This window comes from Coturnix japonica, chromosome 2, assembly GCF_001577835.2.
Source record: "Coturnix japonica isolate 7356 chromosome 2, Coturnix japonica 2.1, whole genome shotgun sequence".
Taxonomy (NCBI): domain Eukaryota; kingdom Metazoa; phylum Chordata; class Aves; order Galliformes; family Phasianidae; genus Coturnix; species Coturnix japonica.
Genome location: NC_029517.1, coordinates 31,191,939 through 31,213,427, shown reverse-complemented (window position 1 = coordinate 31,213,427; position 21,489 = coordinate 31,191,939). Strand labels below are relative to the sequence as shown.

The following is a 21,489-nucleotide window of genomic DNA, read 5'->3' as shown; positions in this document are numbered from 1 at the left end:
GACGTGAATGTCAGGAAGGCATTAACAAAGCATCCAGGAAAAAGAAATATAACACATTCTGAAGAGCAGAGAATTTTTTAATGCATATTGATCTATTGTATTGTTTGATTTCCCATCTTAACAGTTAAGATTATAAACTTTTCTTTTTTTAATGTCAATAATATTAAGGATATCTGAGAGTATGAAAGGCTTTGCTGTATTGATGAGAATGTTTGACTTACAACTTTTGAGTTTGGCTCTAGTCACTCTAACTCATTTTCATCCTTTGAATTGTTCATCACTGTGACTGGATGCAAGTTTTCCTACGAATAAAACCTGTATATTGAAAAGGAGTAGATATGCATTTGGGTATATAGTCATCCCCGGAGTCAGTGTCTCCTATTTCTTTCAGTTGGTCCAGGATGTCAGAGGAGGATGTTGGTGGTATGACAGCAGAAGCTGAAACTTCCCACCAATATTCTGTTACTTGTTGCCACGTGACAGATGGCAGCAGAGGGGCAGTCTGACAGGATGGCATCTTACTTGGAAATGCAGATGTAGCAAAAAAAACGTCATAAAATTACTCCCATTGACATTCACTGGTGCTTGCTGAATGTTTAGGGAGACCAACCAGTGAACCAGTGGATGTCAGGCAGTGAATGGTGCATTTCAACAGGAGTGACAGTGACAGTGGGTCACCTCCACTGATGCAGGTTTTTCAGTCACGTCAGACAGGTTCTGGTTCATTGCTAGCAAAAAGTACATAGCTCATGGTTGTGATTATGTTGAAAAGAATTGTTTTGTAGCTGAGAATTAGTTATATGAAATATTGTTGTTGTACTCTTTGTGTCTGCTGTAGTTTCCATGGAAAAAAAATAGTGAGGCATTACTTTTGGAGTGACCCGAAGGGTAGCTTATCTAAACACACAGTCAGCTGTCAGTGGGAACAGGCCTTTGTAATCATTGCAGGAGGTCAGAGAGGAAATTAAATATTCCTGTATAAACAAATATGAATAATGATAATATCTCCAATTAAACCCACTGTTTAGAAACAGACCTTGATTTGGTACAGCAATTCGTGCCTCGCTGTTTCTATTCAGAACCCAATTTCAGTCTTGGAGAAATGTTGTAATGGCAACTGTGTGCCTGTGAGACCTCACAGAGAGCAGCAGGTGAAGTTGGGATTGGAGTAAATCATAAAACAAATAGGGTATGTCTCCAGACACTTCTACTGCTGTTCATTGAGCAGTTTTGTTAACCATCATACTAACAGAAGCTGTACTTACCGTCTTTATCAGAACATATTTCTATTAAGAAGTGAGAAAGCTTTTCCAAATAGCTGAAGACATTTTAACCAGTTAGTGACTGTATCTAATTTGTTATGATTTTATTTTGCATAAGGCATACGCAAATACATTTTTTTTACATGTGCTAGTGAAGAAAGTATGTAATCTCAGGGTTTCATGATAGCACTTATCCTATCTTGTTTGCCATTGGGCTTCTAATTATCTAAAATTATAGCAAGATGCTACTTTCTCCTTAAGTGTACATTTTGATGAACTTCATTGCTTTTTGATGCTGGATATTCTCTGTAATAAACTTTCTTGATGTTTCTACCACAAACAGGAACCTGCATTTACTGTGTGATCAGCCTGATGATGAGTCATGAGGCTCCTGCTTCCTGCAGCATTCTATTAATTGACATTTATATGAAGAAATAGTAGGAAAATTCAGTGAGGAATCTTACTTCTTGAGAGTGTTTGTGGTCCTTCACAGCAGGTTCTACCTGCTCAGAATTGGCAGGTATGCATCAGTGTGTAAAATGGTGCTAAAGTAGTTCATTTGCAAGAAGATCGGGAGTCTGGCTTTTGAAAGGGCATAATATGAATTGCACAGGTAAATGTGTGAGATCTTTTAATTAAAAAGATACAAAATTAACTTATAAAACTTACTGTCAATAAGCATGTGTGAGTTCAGTGAGATGTTTTTTTAAGGGAGTGGATAGAGTTCATCACTACCATCTGGGGAATATCCAGGGGTTATTTTGGTGCAGAGTTAAGCTTTTTCATAAAAGGAATGTTTATGTTAAGTATCTGAAGGGAAATTTGCTGCAGGGAATATAGGGAAGCTTTCCCTTTAGGAAAGTTTCATCTGTTTTAGAGCAATTGCTAAGAGGCTGTTTGTTTCATGAATCAGAAGCATGGTAATTCTAAGAAATGGAGAACTTTGGAGACCTAATTCTTCTGAGTGTTGTGGAAACATGCAGCATGTTTTGTACTGTGTCTGGGTACTGTAAGAGTATCCACCAGCTACTCAAAAATTAATATTCATAGTATAGTAGTTTTTTTCTGTTACTTAACTATATTACAGTTTGGGGTTTCCTGTTCATTGGCGTGGAATGTTTTCCAAGCATGTCATCTGTAATGAATAATCAGATAGCTTATTTCCTTTTTAATGTGGCTTAGAGAGTGAATCATGCTTTTCAGCCTCAATATAAAATATGTCCACACTGCACTGAGATCCTTTTCTGGCGTAGAAATGGATTTAGAATGTTCTAACATACAAAGCTACGTTAGTGAACATTTTCCTTCCGATGAGAACTCTTAATGACAGAACCTTGCCAGTCCAAATTGACATAATCCTCTGCATCCTGTTGGTAACGTCATATTTAGTCTTTGCAAATGAGATTTTCAACTGTGTTAAGTTACCACTCTTATTAGAGCAATATAATAAAACCTTTGACAGAATTGTAGGATAATCTGACTAACATCAGTGTATTGCTGCCTGGCACAGCTCATTATTTGGATGATAACTCAGAAAGATACCAATTGCATAGAGTAGGACTCTTCTTAAAGGAACAGTTTTTACGAAATATGAGAAATGTTTTTTAGAGACTTAGCATGAATTAGTGGTTGAATTAATATTAGTATGGCATGCTACTTGTGTTAATTAGATTCTGCTTCTCATCAGGCCTAGTAAGCTTGCCTAGCTCTATGTTAATGTGGTTATACTGTTTGCTAAACTGGGCAAACAAGCTTGGATTTCTGCATGCCAGTGTTTTTACCCTATTGGTTGTACACTGAGTTTGTTTTACAGTAATTGGGGATTTGACAGACAAGATTTGTTCCGGTCATTGCTATCCTTTAGCTCTGAAAAACTGGCCTCCATTTAAAGAACCATGAATAATTAGGTAATTCTGGAAACACATTTCAAATTTCTGCATTTGAATCTCCAATGTGATTCTTGTTAGTGATAACGATTTCATAGATCATATGTCTGATGTGTCATTTTACTTTTAGTGACCATAACCTTGCTCAGAAAGTATTAGAAGTTTCACATTTCCTGCTGCTTTTACAAAACAAACCAGAGGCAAGGCCTTGAATAGTTCCAGCTTACTGGGGTTGCTCCTGGCACTTACTCTGCCTGTCATGCACAGCACTGGTATTTGAGAACAGAACATCCCCACTCCAAGAGCAGAGAGAAGAATAAAGCTCTGTAGACTTAATGTGTGTTAACATCCAACATCGACACAGCCCTTAAAGAATGCGCTGCTGTTAATAGCGAGAGAGGTTTTGAATTTACTGATTATTTATAGTAACTTCCCATGTGAAAACCCTGCATGCGTATGCAGTGTAACTTTGTACAAAACAATTTTCCCTGCTTTGCAAATGACTGTAGCTATCTCATGTATTAGTGGAACGTCTAATGCTACACCAGTAATCAGTCCTTTAAGTCTACCCCAGGGAAGGCTGTGTGTAAATCATGTGCTGTGTTTTGTGGGAGGGCTGTCCCATTGGCGCCTGAGGAGGAGGCCCTTGGCCTGGGAGGGCCTCACACTGCATCAGGCCTCACAAACAAGTGCGATGGAAGGAATGCCCAGGAACGGGGCATCCACAGCTTCTCTGGGCAGTGCCTCACCATCTGAGTGAAAAAATTCTTCACACCATCTAACCCAAATCTCCCCTCTTTTGGTTTTTCCCCCTTCTACTATCAGACAGTGTAAAAAGTCAGTCCCCCTCCTGCTGAAAGATCCCTTCAAGTACTGGAAGAAGTATTAAGATTAAACACAACCAGGAAAGCACTTTTCTGTCACCAAGGCAGTGCAGTTAGTGAGATGAGTACCTGTTTTACATCAGACTCATTCATGTCATGCTAACAGTAGCCTTTGTAATAAGAAAGCAGAAAATTCAGCTTTTCTGAACAAAAGTGTCACTGGCCTGAACATAATATGGTGGATTTAAACCAGGATGGAGATGTGCATACCTTACCTAGTGTGGTGTGATCTTTCACTGGAGCATGAACAGAGACTGTATTATGCTGTTTTCTCTCTTGGCATCTTTTCTTATTTGTGTCCTCAGATACTACAGATAGATTACAGAGCGAGACAAGGCTCTTGCTAGCCCTTATTCAGCCTGCTTCATGAGCACATGCTCTGTTACATAATATTCCTCATAAAGCCTGTGTGCATGCATTCTGCTTTATTTATTTTTTTTCCCCCGAGAATAGTTTAAATTATTTATTTGTCTTAGTTATTGGCAACTTATTCCATTTAAAAGCTTGTTTTTTGTTGGTTTGTTTTTTTTTTCCCCTAACATATGTTCCAGATAGATGTTTTACAAATGGTATATTTCACATTTGGGAAAGGGAAAGCCAAGAGAAAGTGGTTTTTTTAATGAGATTATCATATCTTTTGATTGTTGATTTTCTAAGCATAGGATAGTTTCAAATGCTAGAGAAGTTGGACATTTGGGAGAGGTTAATTTCAGTCTTGGTTTTTAATTTTATTTTTCACAATATAGTATTTTAGTGAGTAATCTTTGCCACAAGAGTTGGTCTGTTTGAATTCCTGAGTTAAAAGAAAAAAAAAACCCAAATATCCCAAATATCTCAGTTGTACTGTAAGATTGAGTCCATCGTAGGGTAGAAAACAGGTCTTTATTTGTTCCATATATTGGACAAGAATTCACTAGCATTTATTAGTGATAAATGGGACCAAATTCTTGATTGTTGGAACTCCAAGGAAATGGGAATAGCTTACAAAACCTACTCAGTTATACATGTCTTTATTCAATACACAAATGGATTGTTGACTTTGCTCACAGCAAGTTCTAGGCTCCATAATTTGGGCAAAAACAGTTGTGTGCATTTTCATAGAATAAATACCTAGATTCATCTTTTCCCGTGAGCTGTGCTTGTTCCTTACGTGAAAACCTAGCTAATAAGAATCACGGAAGCAACAAGAGCATTACAAAACCTGCACTCTGCCTTTGTGCATTCAAAACATAACATTTGGTGAGAGGCATATAGAGATGTTTTGAGTGTTCGTTTTTGTAAGTGTCTTTCCTGAAATACTTGCCTACAAGTTACCAAGTAGTATTGCTTTAATAAAAGTTGAGTGTTTTCTTTTGTTATTGACAGACAAAAAAAAACATTTTTCTAGAACCCAAATGAAACGGAAATGCTACATTTCACCAAAAGTGGCTATTTTATTATTATATTTTTGAAGATTTAATACTTTAAAATGACCTTGGAAACAAGATGTGCTCATGAGCTGAATCTCACAGTTTAAATGTCTTAACCATATTAAACTGTGTTGGTTTTTTGGGGGGAAGTTAGCAGTAGGAGGGGAGAGGTTACTTCTAGAAACAAGATATTTCTACTCTTGTTTTCTGATAGTTTGCTTAGCTGTCTATGTAGCCCTGCTGTCAAAGTCATAGATCAGACTAATCTTAGTTCCTTGTGCAAGATGTGACTCTTTTTATTTTTCGTGTGTTAGCTTTTGGTGCTGCAGCTTTACAGTCACATGTGAAGTTTTGTTATCACATCAGTTCAATGCTTGTGACATAAAACGTCAGACACTTGAAGAATAATGTTTTGAAAAGTTGTCCAAAACACTATTACTTAACAGTATTGTTTTGGACTTCAATTTCTTTTTCTGCCAGTCATTTTTTGTGATGTAGCACCCACTGGCATGGGTTTCCATGGATTTCAGTGCTACTCAGTGAACCTGAACTGGAAATTCAGTTCCAGAAGTTCCTTTAAAAAATGCACAGGCATTAAGTTGAGTGATTATTTATCAGGGATTGCAAGGTATGTCTAAGCAGGAAAGCCATGCAACAGTAGCCAAAAAAGGAAGGAATACCCTTCCTGATAAAGAGCATATTGCAGTTGGTTACTGTTATAGTCATTTACTGCTACAGCCAGTTGTTTTTCCAGTGGAGGGAATGTGATATGGGTAACAATTTTCTGCAGCCAAAATTCTTATCGCTTTCGCTAGTGACTAAAATCAGAGTACATCAGATCAGTTTCTGTAGCTTTTAATGCTGCTCAGTTGATGTAGGTTCATCCCATTTTCATCCATTCAGACAGGCCCGTGCTAAACCTCCATCCTGTTTCTGAAATATCCCTATCTTCAAAACCTCAGCAGCTCTTTGGATTATCCATTTGCAGTTGCTGAGCTTTTGATTTTGAAAATGAAATTTTGGAGAGGAGAGTTAGTGTCTCCCTAGCATTATGTACATAACAGCCTTTTAACTTTCTAGATTTGCTGTCTTAATAGTTGGTATAAAGAGGATATGTCCTAAAATACAATAAGGCTTAGTGATAAAGCCTTTATTACAGAAGGTTTAGCATGGGCTTTCTGAAATGCTCCAATTCAAGTGTTTTTGAAAATACTAGCATGAGCAGTGGTTCAAGCAATTAATGGAATTAGCATGACATATCTAGTCTTTTCAAACTATGATGGTACTTATCTGGGTTAAAACAATAATTTTTTTATATCTTTTTTCTACTACTTTCAGTTGACAATAATTGAACTAATTTAAAGTAATGCTTTATTGTTGGACATCAAAGATGGTACATTGTACATTGGTATTGACCAATATCTGCAATTAAACTTTGGAGTGGGGGAACATAAATTTGTAGTTTCTGCTGGAATACCAACATTTTCTTTGAATTGTTTAAAACATGCCTATTGCAAGTACTTTATGTCATTTCCTTGCTAACATTATGTCTAATGAAGTGGTCATCCCTCTGTACTCAGCATTGATTATGAAGCAGCTTGTGTACTGTATTCAGTTTTGGGTACCTCAGTACAAGAATGACATTGAGGGCCCAGAGGTGTCCAGAGAAAGGCAACAGAGCCGTGAGGGTACTGGAGCACAAGTCTTATGGAGAGTGGCTGGGGAAACTGGGCTTATTCAGTCTGGAGAAGAGAAGGCTCAGGAGAGACCTTATCACTCTCTACAGCCGCCTGAAAGGAGGCTGTGGTGAGGAGGGGGTCAGCCTCTTCTCCCAGGTAACAGCCGCAGGATAAGAGGAATCGGTCTCAAGTTGCTCTGAGGAGATTCAGATTGGAAAAATTAATTCTCAGGAAGAGTGGTGCTACGCTGGGACAGTTTACCCAGGGAGATGGTGGAGTCACTATCCCTGGAGGTTTTTGAGCGATGAGTGTGACATGGCACTGAGGAAAATGGTTAGTGGGCATGGGTGGGGATGGGGCAGTGGCTGGACTCCATCATAGTATTTTTTTCCAACCTTAGATCATAGAATCATTAGAGCTGTTATACACTGATTTGCCTTGCATGATTATAAATTGGAAAAAAACATTTTTCTTCATTGCCAAAGGCTACCCTAGGAATAGTGCAGTGTTTAACATTACGTAGCACCAACAGGGTTAGATATTCCGTAGCTTCTATGTACAAAACTTATTTTTATAAAATGTTTCTTTCAATGTCATTTAAGTTCCTAATATTGAAGAAACAACGCTAAGGCAGTTTGTGTGCCAGAGTTTATATTAGTATGATATGACTCCCTGCATTTCAGATCCTCAGTGCCAGGGGCGGTCTTTTACTTACTTATTTTTTGTTAGAAGTTTGTAATCTGTAGTTGAGACATCCTGGCATCATGTGGTGTTAATGATAGATAAGTACTATGAGTTGCTCACTCATGCTGCATCAGTGTCAGGTTGTGTGCTGCTCAGTACTGAATCCCCTCTGTGTAATTCAGAAAATGAAGTTAGGAAACACTGATACTAAGGTGAATGTGTGAATTGAGCTTTTTCAGTGTGGGGACAAAGCAGTGAATAGGCAGTTTAGAGAGGTGGGTTTGTGTGTGCTTTTTGTTGTTTTCTTTTGTGGGGTTTGGAATGTGCTGAGTTGTGAAGTTGTCTTGTATGTTCCAACAATAACTCTTTGCTATCAGATCTCTCCTGCCACGTACATGCAGTTTTCACCCTGCGTGCTGATAACTCAAATAGGGGTTCACCAACTACAGTGATTTTAGCAAATCTTCACAACTAAGAGGTGAATTAAAATGAAATTTTCTGAAGTTGTCAACAACAAATGAATTAATAGAAATGTTTTGCTACATAAAATTCATTGCTGGTTGTCACCTTGATTCCTTCTCCCTTGACCTCACAGTGTGTTTCAAGCTTTACTAAAATGGTTTGGAAATCTGAAGAGAACTTAATCCTGGGTGCTTGTGAATATCAGTTTCTCTTCTGGTTTTTCAGCAGCCATCCCCAAAAGAGCAAATTGACTGATTTTTGTTCATTTCTATCTCTCAGCATGACCTGAAAGCGATCTTATTTTTCTGTCTAAGCTGGTGGAGAGGGGTTGACACCAATGCTGCAAAATTTAGAAATAATTTATTCTGGTCTTTCTAAAGTGAACGTTACCTTCATCTATAAATTATGTGTGTGTTAAAGTTCTTGTACGTTCAGAAGGACACAAGATCAGCCTGAGTTATCCACATTCCTGGATCTTATCTGTATCTTCTGGAGCGCTTCAGCAAAACGAGCTGTATTTCTACCTCCTCTTTGCTCATATGCAGTAAAAAAAACAGTTGAAATCTCAGCATTTCTGCCTCTGCTCACTCCGGTTTCTTTTCTATTTTCTATTTTGAAATTAATCGCTGAAGCTGACCTTCAGCTTTCAAAAGAAAGCTTTCCACACCGATATATAGACATGAAGCACATGCAGGACAGCCTTAAGTTCATGTTTCTGGAGAGCAGTGAGTGGTGATTTCTTACTTATAGGTTTATCGTTAGATGTGATGAGTATCTGTCAACCTGCGTACCTCAGGAAAACATGCTAGCTGACTGCGTAGGTATAATGGTTCCCTAGGGAGAGGTGTGCTTGTCTCAACAAATGTGGCTAACATCTTTAGAGTAACAATGTTTTCTACAATATAAAATGTGTAATATTTGGAAGATGCATTTTTATGCAGTGTTTTTTTCATAACTCATGCAGAATGCTAAAACATAGTTTTTATTTTAAATAAAACCTTTTTTCCCCCCTCTTACCACAGGATAATGAGAAAAGGACCCCTTTACATGCTGCTGCCTATCTGGGAGATGCAGAAATTATTGAACTACTTATTTTATCTGGTATGTTCTGTTCCTGTTAATGGGGAAAAAAAATTACCTCTATCCAAAGAATTATTTATGTACATCTCATTTTGTGTAGCTTTTGTTGAGATACTTTATGTACTGAAATCTGAAGAAGCTTATACTGAAAGTTTGGGTTCCTCACTTATCAGTGTTACAATACTGTGTGGTTCTGCTCTAAAATGCTTTTGGTAGAAAGCTTTTTCAGTTATATTTCCTTTTATTTGTAGCTTGATCAGCTTTAGATACTCCACTTTAAAGAAGTAATAATGTATGTGTTACATGTAGGTGTTTGCAGCGTTGCTTTGGTCTTAAATTGTCCTTCAGGAAAAAAAAATGAATGTAGAAAATGGAATCTGAAGTTGGTGATATTATTTTTTTAATTATCTTTTGCTGTTGGCTTAAATGCAGAGGATATAAATAGGTTCAGCTGGAAACTTCAAAACTGCTTTTCTCATTTTCTGTTTATTTTTACTAAAACAATGCACAAGTTTTGTAAGACGGTACATTTTAACCTTAAAAAGGAAGAGAAACAAGAAACTGAAACAGAACTTAACACAGTTTTATGACTGAGATACTGAATTGTCTTTAATCTTGGTCATACTTACCCATCAAGTAGGCAAAGTTCATGATATGGGACTGCTCTAAGGTTAGATGCTAAGATGAAAGCCTGTCCCACAGAACTTCTTCTTTAGTGCTCAGTCTGCTTAATGGCAAACCCTACCCATGCAGACGGCTATTTCCCCTCCCCCACTGCCGTATTTAATAGTAAATCTTATTTTAAGGAAGTGTCACTATAATTTATATAGGAGTTGCCTCCAGATTTTCAATTGAAATTGCCAGATATGACTTAATTTGTTTATGGTTGAGCAAAATGTAGTATTTCCACTAGATATTACATGTAATTTTATACATTATTATAAGTAATATAGCGTTTTCTATAACTGTATACTTCTTATGGAAACATACCATAGTTTAAATTTTGATCATATTAAAAAAAAATAATCCATAAAAGTTCAACTGTGTTACTAAGAAGGTGGGTCAGAAAAGCGTGTTGTTCATCCCTGTCAAGCAAAAAACAAGTTCTTGTGACTCTTGAGAATATCCAATGACCTCTTTATTCTAAGAGGATAATGTGTATTTGGCGAGGATATTTCTTTTTTATTGGGGTTTTCACAGAGATATAAAAACAATCAGCTGTGTTATAAGTATTGTGAAGTTGTAGACAACTGCTTCTGGGACTGAAGCTTCTGATCAGTGTAGATGAGCTGAGTCCAGTTACCAGAACTGGGACTGAAGAAAATCTGTCACTCTTTCTTGCATGGAAGGAGAGATGTTCTTATTCTGTTATTAATTCAGTAAGACTCTGATTGGGCAATAATGGTTGGAGAAGAAGGGTTAGTCATGCTGTTTGGGCACGCAGCCTGGGAGTGAGTGGAAGAAAGATTGAAGAACAAAGAATGGAAGTGGAAAACTAAGAATTAGGGCTGTGCAAATAGTACAAAGTTGAATTGTTCCGTGGAGGAGAGGATGTGGGCTGCTGCTGTGTATAGAGATTGTTCAGAAGGACTGGGAGGCACTGATACATCTCAGATGAATGCTAATAAATGCAAATGATAATTTGCTTGCATAAAACAATTAAAATATTTGTAGTATCAAAAGCTTTGAATGTTGTGGACTTTTGAGGCAGTATTGGTCTAACCTGCACGTGCTCTTGCATTGTGCTGTGGATGTAAATTATGTGATCGTGTCTTTCTCTAGAACTAGTGCCTCACATTCCCAAAGGAGGGGTGATCTGGGGGTGAACTGGGGCTTTACAGTGAAGGAGGCACGGCTGCAGCATTGCTGCATTTGTGAGTGAGTGATGAGGAGCCATTCAGTGGGTGAGGAAGTGATGACTGCATGTTAAGAACTCAGTTTGACAGGCCGTGCTGTACTTGGGCACTGATCTCTAATATTTCCTGCGTACAGTCAGGAATCTTAGGCAAACAGCTCAAACCAGACTCTAAAAAGAGGTCACTTATTAAGTCTTCATTTCTGAATGCTGGATGTGACGTCTTGTCAGTTGTGTAGTGTGAGTGCTTGCAGCTGTATCTGAAGCACTGCACCAGTACTTCTCTGAGAGACTGGGTCTAGGTTCCCTCAAAGTACACAACTGGAGAGTTTTCTTCTAACTCCCTTCACTTAATTGGAATTTAATTGGAACCATGTAACAGATCAGAAGTGTATTTATTTTCTCAATTTCATAAAGATACAGGAAATTCATCTACTGTGGGTCAGCTGAAGATCAAATCTCTCCTTGGAGACAGATTTAGGTTACATTTTGTTGTAAAATGTGAACATCAGGGAGCAGATAAAGGGCATCTGTTGCTACAGTAAAGTTTGAAGGAAATTTGCCATGTTGCAAGGCCGTTTTTTGAACAATGAGAAAGCAGTTAAATAACGTTTGACTAGAAATCTTCAGTGTTAAGTCAATTTGCATGTAAAGATGGTGTGGCTTATAATTGACCCACTATAATATGTTTGCAGGGGAACTGAATCAAGTATTGTAGGCTGTTTTCAACCTCATGTTTCTCACTTTGGGAGAGTTGACTTTGTAACTTGTATGTATCTTCTAACATAGTTTTGCTGGTATATTCTTAGGAACCATTCTGAAGTTTCCCTGCTAAGCCAACTGTCCTGTGGGAACTGTTTGCCTTGAGTTTTTTGTTCTTCCTTTGAACTGGGCATCAAAATTACAGAAGTCAATCACTGAATCAGTGCTACTCAGAGATTCTTTTTGGATTCTTTCTCATCATTCTCTATTCTTTGCTAAAGCATGTATCGTAGATTACATAGACGTACTTTTAAAAATTTAATTGGAATTTCTTGTATATCCCTTCAGGGATAGATTTTGGATCATAAATTGCTTTTACTTTATATTGCTTTACTGTAGATGTGAGCAGCCCTTACTTCACATTCTGAAGATAAAACTAATTCTATTTGCAGACTTCTGTAGAGTAAGTTTTCAGTCTTACAAGCATATGCATTTTGGCTTTAAATTCTTGAGTGAATTATTTTTCCATCAGCCTTCAGGGTTGATGTGTGAGCTCTCCTGTTGTTTTTCACCTGGGCAAGGGTTCTGAAGATGACAGTTTGTGAACAGCATGTAAAATTGCTTTGATATGCCTCCAGTATGGGGCCTGATGTTTAGATTCTTTATTATTATTATTATTATTTTAGTAAAAATCTTGAGGTAATGCTTCGCTGAATTTACTATTAAACTTGTCCCATAAGGATATGTATGTTTTTCAAACAAATTCTGATAACTCTATGTTCTGCAGAAGTCTGAATGTTCAAAGTGTCTCTCCTCCTGATTGTAGCTATGCAATTAGCATTACTAGGTTTGATAGGAAGGTGAGCAGTAAATATATGAGGCATAGAGGTCCTTGTTTATAGTCCACAGAATGATGGAACAAAAGATCATATTTTAGTCGCTTATAATTGTAGAAACATTTCATTTTCTATTACTCTGTAAAGAGTTTTAACAGTAATCAAAGCTCTATTACTACAATACATGTACATCTCAGCATCCTGGTGCACTTTTCATAAGTGTATTGAATTTAATTATACAAATGCTCGATGACAGACTACTGAGAAGTAGAAAAGCAGCGTAGCTTAGACACTGTTTAACTGAACAACAGTAACTGGCTTCAGTCAGCTAAGTCCTTATAAAGACTTAAACCATTCTTTCAGTTAAGTGCAGGACTTAAGTGGACTGTAATGCTGAGGCTCCTCCATTTGTACTACTTTTTTAACACTATCAGAGTAGTTGGTTCAGACAGGTGAGAGGAGTAGGACAAACTCATCATCTTCCTTTTTGTTCTCTCATCTAGTGCCTTTTTTCATGTTTTCTTCAGCATACCATGTAAACTGTTATTGCTTTCACTGAAATCGCCACACTTCATGAGGAGAAACGTGTGAATTATGTTGTTTACTTTTGAGTAGGTTTAGTTACTGTTATTGAATTGACACTTAAATACTAACGTAAGGCATTTCTGTTTGCTTAACCCAGTGTTTTCACTGCACGGAGCTCAGCGTACATGAATGCGTAGTCATGCTTACTCTTGTTAAGGGTTAGCAGCTTACAAGTATTTGTTATGCTTCCTCCTGGGTCAGCTGTAAAATGTAAGAATCTGAAGCTGGAAAACAGTTGTTACAATAACAGTATTTGGGAGGATAACAAAGACCCTCCAACACTGTTCCACTCTGGCTGTGTTTCTTTCATCTAATTCTTAAGCCATGCAAGTATTAACAACAGTCCATGCAGTGGTAGACCAAATGGGTTTGAAAGGCTATTACTGCAAACGTATCAGTGGAATGAAGCTTCCTCAGTTTCAGTTGCAAAAATACCCACACACAAGGGTGTGTGGTTTTTCAGGGCTTCTCTTTAAACTGGCTCTTATCTTCTGGCTGCTTCCTCTTCCTTCAACAGTGTGAGCCACGATTTTAATTTCAGAACTGTCTTCACTGCCCTCTGGCAGCAGTGGCTGTAGAACGCTGCTGAAGGAAGGAGCTCTTAACTTCTTTTTGAGAGATGAAATGAAGCTTAGGGAAAAGTGTCACAGAATCATAGAATGGCCTGGTTTGAAAAGGACCACAATGATCATGTAGTTTCAAGCCCTGTGCTGTGTCCAGGGCTGCCAACCACCAGACCAGGCTTCCCAGAGCCACATCCAGCCTGGCCTTGAATGCCTCCAGGGATGGGGCATCCACAACTTCCTTAGGCAGCCTGTTCCAGTGCATCACCACCCTCTGGGTGAAAAACTTTCTCCTAAGTATTTCACCTAAATCTTAGTTTAAAACCATTCCCTCTTGTCCCATCCACCCTCGTAAACAGCCGTTTCCCCTATTGTTTGTATGCTCCCTTCAAGTATTGGAAGGCCACAACGAGGTCTCACCAGACCCTTCACTTTTCCAAGCAAAACAAGCCCAGTTTCCTCAACCCTTCCTGATAGGAGAGGTGCTCCAGCCCCCTGATCATTTTAGTGGCTCTCCTCTGGACCTGCTCTAAGAGCTCAGCATCTTTCTTGTACTGGGGACTCCAGGCCTGGACGCAGTGCTCCAGATGGGGCCTCACAAGAGCTGAGTAGAGGGGGACAATCACCTCCCTCTCTCTGATGGCCACTTTTCTTTTAATGCAACCCAAAATACCCAGTTGGCCTTCTGGGCTGCAAGAGCACACTGCTGGCTCATGTCCAGCTTCTCATCCTCCAAAGTACGGATGTTCATTGGCTCCCAGAGTCTGAGAAATTTGTGCTACTCACAGAAATTCCAGGATGTAGTAGCTGGGATGTAGCAAAAGCCATTAAGTTCTGAAAGGAGGCTGACTCTTTATACTGATAAGGCAGCCAAGTGTTGGAGGATGGCATTGACTTGACTGTGTTTTTTCTTCCAGCTTTTTTCCTGATCTATCAGTTGTTATTCTGTTTGTTTTCTTTTGGATTTGTAAGCAATAACAGTAAAGGTGATTGTTGAAGCATCGGTGTGGCTTATTAAGACAATCCAAGCCTCCCTCTTTTTTTGTTTTTTTCCTGTTCTATAGATCCTTTATTACACATTTACCCCCTCCATTGGTAGAGGCTGCCTCTCAGTTAGGTCTTACTCATGATTTTTGCAGAAGTATTTTTTGAAGTTTCCAGTTTTCCAATGAGCAGTTACCTGGATTTCAGTGATTCCTCAGTTGTCATCCTAAGTCTTTACATTTGTATGTTTTTCAGCATCTTCCCCCAAGTATTCACATGTTTTTCTATCCAAGGAAAGGTTTTCATCATCTGTTCATTCTACAGTAAACTCTGACTGTTTCTGCCTCCTACATTTAAGTATTTTCACAGTCCTAGATAAAAAGTTGATCACTCAAGAAAGGAAAAGTTTGGAAGCTAATACAAACCTATAGGAAAATAGTTAAATAGAATCTAATTGCAGGGTGGGCTGTTGCTTATTCTCAACGGTTTATATATGGAAACATCCTTTTCCTGCAAAGATAATTTCTAAAAGTGTTTCAGTACTACAGATGATAATCATGTTGGCTGTTCAGTTTTTGTTATTTAATACAGTCTAAAGATCTTATTTACGTCTTTCACTCTTAAATAAGGATGCTTTCAGAGTTTCAAATACGGAACACTAGGCGTCTATTGTATGCCATTTACCTATATGTGAGTGAAAACAGTTTTGTTTAATTTCCTTATATTATGATAGCGTACAATCACTAACTCACACTGCACAGTATTAAAGGAAGATATTGTCCTTAAGAGTCTAAAAGTACTGATCACAAACAGACAGAATGGTGGAAGGCAGTTCAATACTTTGAATTAGTACTGTGAGCAAAGACAACAATGTCTTGTCTGTATTGTTGTATTCCTTTTCCGAATCTGCTTCCAGGCAGTGAAGCATTAACTGCTGTAGCTGTTATGTACATCAGTCTTTTGAGTAAACTTAAAATTTTGAAGAATTCTGGTATTGAACAAGAGAACCTTGTGGCAAAAATTAGTAACAGTTGCACTGAGAGGAAACCAGAGGTGATTTGATGAAGGACGGCTGCATGTAGTTCTGTTGCATTTCATGAATTAAGAAGGTTATCTGAGTGTTTCCTGCAGAATTTCATGTCCAGTCAACCATTCATTAATGTCTCTTCAAGAGAAGGGCTGAGATGCTAACTCCCACTCACATGCTAGGATATTAAAGCCTGTGAAGTAACAACCAAGCTGCAGAAACATATTTCAGTGCACCGAGTGACATACAGATATCACAGAATCATAAGGTTGGAAAAGACCTACAAGATCATTTAGTCCAACTGTCCTCCCCTTACCGTACCTACAGAAAAAACACTAAACCATATCTCCTAGCTCCTTATCCAGACCCCTCTTGAACACTGCCAGGGATGGCGACTCCACCACCTCCTTGGGCAGCCATTCCAGTGCCTGACCACTCTCTGAGAGAAAAAGTTCCTTCTTATGTTTCTAGATCACTTAGAAGACTTTGCTTAATATTTCATATGAGCGTACAGGCACAGAAGAATAAGTTGGTTAGTTTGAAAGGAGTGTTGCTTTTACATAATCAATGTTTAATTTCAAGCAAAGGTAATGATTGTATCTGGCATTGTATTTGAGATTTCTGGCAGGCCCCCAGATTATTTTCCTGCAAGCTCTGCAGCATTACAAGAAATCAAATTAAAAAAACAAACAAACAAAACAAAAAAACCCCACAAAACGTTAAATAAATACTGAGCTGTTTTAATAAGCGTGTCAGCTGTTAACAAAGGACATAATAATAGAGCCATAAAGAAAAAACACAAAATATCATTAAAAGGTTTAAACGGTGAGGGAAAATATTATGTTAGTTGTTGAATTTAGTTTTCTGGAGGTAGGATCAGGCCCCTTGGGTCTGAACGATCCAGTCTTTAGGAAACAGGGATTAAGGTGTGAATCTCGCTCTTGAAAGAGCAAACTGCTGCCCAACTTGCATTAGAATGCATTCAGAATGTAAGAGGTGCCCTGGTTAGTGCATCAACTGGTTGAGCTTCAAAAGAGGTAATGTAATCCAGTGGTGCATATGCCTGCATTTTCAATTCGTTCAAATCATCTTAAAGGAAAAGGTAATTCAGTAAAGGTGTAATGTATTTTCGAACCCTTATTTGCAGTGATCTGGGGTTCAGAGGGTAAAAGATGTAAAGTTCGTCCCTCTTGCATGATATGACAGGTTTGAGGGAGCTTTGTCTTGTGCAGAGTTATCAGGAGAGAGAGGGAAGAACTGGAGTATTTTCTCCAGATCATCTGCTAAGGAGTAAAGAACAACCTAGAGGGAGGGACCATGTCCTCAGATACAAGGTTATCTGGAGAAGATATGTTGTGAAATGTAAATCATTCTTGGCAGCATGTCTTGTTGGTGAAAATTAAGGGGGAATTGAAATTGTTCTTTTTCTTTAAAGTATGTAGAGCTACAGCTCTCCTGATTCCTACAGTATTGCTATTGCTATTATATTTAATATATTATTATAATTATTATAATTGCTATTATAGTGCTTACGTATTGGGCTTTTTTTTTGGTAGTACGCTTGTTCTGATTATTCCTTTACTTACATTTTGCATTTATATCTGGTGATTTTGGAGTTCCTTTAAGAGTTGTTTGCTGTGAAAAAGCAAACTTGGTGGTTCTTCCTTAGATGAGTGCAACAGAGATGCAGATCCTTTGTCAGAAATTGTCTTTGTTTTACCTTTGCCAGAGAATTTTTATACACTTGAAAAGATGGCTTACGTTATGTTTGGATATTACATTCCTTTGATAAATACGGCAAATCCTAGACCTAGACTTCCTTACTTCTTTGAATGGAAGATCACTTACAGGGCTTTTGAGGGGCCCTGTTACTTTTAGCTGTGGCTTCAAACTTCTTGGATATTTTTCCCACCAGAAACAAAAAAAAAAACACCATTATGCAGTATTAACAATGGCATTTTAGTTCTAATAAATTGTATTAACTTACCACTGAGAAAATACTTTGTATGCTGTCTTTTTGTATTTATTCCCGTTTTCTTAAGGGATTTCTTGACTTTGTTTTGACATATGAGAAGTACGTTACTTGGCTGAGCCCATAAACAGCATGGACTCTAAGCACATTCTCACTAGAATTTAGGAAATTGCCACTTTCTTGCAGTGGAAATATGCATTTCTGCTGGGTGTGGTGCTCCTATCTCACGCCTGGTCACCTGGGTGGATCAGACTTGACCTCAGACTTTGAGAATGCATTTTCCTGAGTAAAGTCAAAACAGTAGTTAGTAACCTAGTAACTCCTCTCATACAGTATTTTGCTTTAAACACTTCAAAGACGTTTGTGTCCTGAAGTCAGAAATAGAAATCAATTTGACTTTGAAAGTCTTCATTCCTTGGTTGTTGGCTCCAGCTATGGAGCTTGGAGCACCATTTTGGCTCTTGCTTTTGTCTTGTCTGCTAAAACCAAGACCTGGATAAAAATAACTTGGAAGATGGACAAAAGAACTGGATACAGTTGTCCGATATATCAGAGTTGATGATATTCTCAGATACTGATTATTCATGCTATTGTTTTTTGGGAAAGACTACCAAAAATTCTAATTCTGTTGACATTTAGAGCCATTAGTTTTATTTATTTATTTATTTTCACTTGAGCTCTGTGCAGAATTAGATGCAATATGCTGCATTATGGTGCATGTTGATGCAGTGAATCAGGTCCTCATGATGATTAATGAAAGCACATTTTTATGCTAAGATAAAGTCTCTTAAAATTTTGTTAGAATATGTATTTCTCAAATGGAGCTGAACTTTGCTCCCATTTCTTCAAACTTATTTTTCAAAAACTTTAGCATTCAGAAAATAGGATGAGACCTAAAGCTTCTGAAATTTAGACAAGGAAAGAAGGAAGTTATAGCCAACAGGTAGAAAGAAGCCTTGGGCTCTGTCTAGTAGTTGGGAGTTCAAGGAAAGAAGCTTGTTTCCACTTCGTTTATATGTTGTATTCTTATGTCAGAAAAGGAAGAATTGACTGCAAAATGGTAAATATGGAATTAGTTCCGAATCTGCTTTTTTTTTTTTTTTTTTTTTTTTTTTCCTTATTATATACAACCATTTTGTTTAAATTCTCACACCTCTGTAAAATTTATTGCAACCAAATAAAGATGGGTAAACTTCCACACAGGCCATTAAGAAATGTCTAAGGGTTTGTGCTTATCTGTATGTACATACACATTAGTATATAAATACATAGATCACCATTTATTTACACATGTTATTTTAAAAAAAAAATGAACCTTTGAGCTTCTTGTTTGAAATTCAGTGGCATGTAGGAAAAAGTTAAGTTGCTTCCCTCAGGAAGAAGTTGCCAAATTGTCTTTCCTGTTATTATTAAGGAAAAAAGAGATATCCCAAATTAGACTTGTATCTCTAACAGATGTTTGTGCAATCTGTTTTCCTATGGAGGGCAGCATTTTATTGGGTGCACTTTTAGAAGCAGAGTGCCACCACTTGTTGTTACAGTTTGATTCAGGAAGGGGAAGCTCAAGAGGTGCTGAGGGTGGGCTGGGTGTCCTGAAGAAGTAAGGTTGATGTATTCTCAAATCTCCAGTAGTAGGAGCATCATTCTGTTATGTATTCAGATAGCAAACTGAGCAGTGACAAGGAAACTGGAGGCATGGGGAGTAATTGCAGCTTCTCTCTCTAGTTTATTGAAGAAATTAATTACATTGGGATTGAGATTTTTGGTGCTGGATCTCCATTCGAGAGTCTGTCTTTCTTACCAGCCTTTAGAAATGCAGAACATGAAGTATTACATGGTGTAAAAAAAAGAGTTCACTTTGATGAAAGAGTATTATTACAAATGCTGTGTAAAAGAATTTTCTCAAAGGTGAAGAAAAGACTCCTTTTCCTTTTGTTTTTGTTTTTTTAATCATTATGCAGTACAAATAAGCCTAAAATAAGTATCTTCCAACAGTTTTCTCACAGTAGTTGAGAATATTTAATTCTTCCTTATAGGTATGTTGTTTATTTCTGTTCTTATATTTTTTTGTTACAGGAGCTAGAGTTAATGCCAAAGACAGCAAATGGTTGACTCCTTTACACAGAGCTGTGGCGTCTTGTAGTGAGGTATGCTTTTTTGTTGGTTTTTTTTTTTCTTTTAAACTGCTTTGTATTAAAATAGAGTATCTCAAAGTACCTTCTGTTCTTTGTTCAGTTCTTACAAAATGAAACTACTGCAGATGTTTCAAATTGCAGAACACCTGCAACAGTTTGTTTAACACGCTAATACTGTGTGTGTATATATATATATAAATATATATATATATATATATATATATATATATATATATATATATATAATATGTCTGCATAGGAAGAAAGTGGGAAACCAATAAACTTACAGTTCTCAGCTTTGCTCTTTACTTAAATGCCTTCTTCCTAGCAGAAAGGATTCTGCTTGTAATATTTTGAACTGCAGTGAATGTTTTCTGTAACCAGAATGTTTCAGTATAAGTGAACTAGAGATGAAATAGGATTTAATATGGCTTTTACAGCATAATCTGTCTTTTTTCATACTAGTCTGTTCAGACATGAATAAATATGTGGTTCTATGAGACCTGCAAACATATTTTAGAAACAGAAGACAAAAAATCCCTAATAATGAGTAATGATAGTACTGTAAATAAAACTTGTAAATGAAATATTTAGAACATTTTTGAAACCTGCCTGTAACACAGTTATGGGAATACAGCAATTTAAGTGTACATTCATTATTGTTCCTCTATTGTTGATGTCCTAATAAAAATTTTAAGTGCCTGTACAAGATGAAAACAAGCAGAAAAATGCTGAGCTTTCGTGGAAGTGTTTATACAAAGCTGTCGTCTTAGAGATCTTGAGTCACATTGATGCTCACTTCAGCATGTCTCAAAAGTAAAAGTGTTTTGGTTTTGTGCTGATTATTATTATTACTTTTTTGATGCTTCTGTGCAAATTTTTGCTTGAGAAGAAGATGGAATCTAATAGTATGGTTTTTGCAAGCACTGAGCTTCAAGTATTTGATCCGTGAACTATCTAAACAGTCATTGTGTCAGATATTGCCTGTAAATTCCCTGGGTAAGCTGTATTATTTTGTTGCTAGCATTAATAGCCAAGTTATGTGGTGTTTGTGTTATTCAGAGCAGTGTTTGAAAATCGATTTCTGAGGGAGCCCTTAGTAGGAAACGCTATTTGTGCTTTTTGAGGTATTTTTAGGCTGCTCCTTTGGGAGCCAACTGAATCACCAGATTCTTCGTTCCTCAAAGGGACAAAACTTCATTAAATCAGCAAAGTGTGCAGAGAGGAGTGCTGCAGTCAAAACCGGACCCAGTTCCTAACTAAAACAAGTGTAACCACGTTCATTTTTACAAATGTTTAGTATTTTCAAGAAAAAAAATGCTAACCAAAGGCAAACAAAGATTGTAACCGATCAAATGATTTGTCCTAATGGCATTGACAGGCTTCTACCAAACTTTCTGTTTATAAGCATGGCATGTCATTAAAGACCACGTAGGTAAATGCATTGATGGTTGATGTGTGTAGAGACTGCTTTGCATTCATCT

At 37.4% G+C, this 21,489-nt stretch overlaps 1 protein-coding gene across 4 annotated transcripts in view; it reads left to right on the top strand.

The window, feature by feature from the left end:
• Positions 1-21,489, top strand: part of ANKRD28 (ankyrin repeat domain 28) — a 98,321-nt gene that overhangs the window by 44,293 nt on the left and 32,539 nt on the right. For all 4 annotated transcript variants that reach the window (XM_015853703.2, XM_015853704.2, XM_032443194.1 and 1 more), the window contains exons 3-4: positions 9,289-9,367; positions 19,947-20,017. In XM_015853703.2, coding sequence (XP_015709189.1) covers positions 9,289-9,367; positions 19,947-20,017 — 150 coding nt within the window. The remainder of the gene's footprint in view (positions 1-9,288; positions 9,368-19,946; positions 20,018-21,489) is intronic.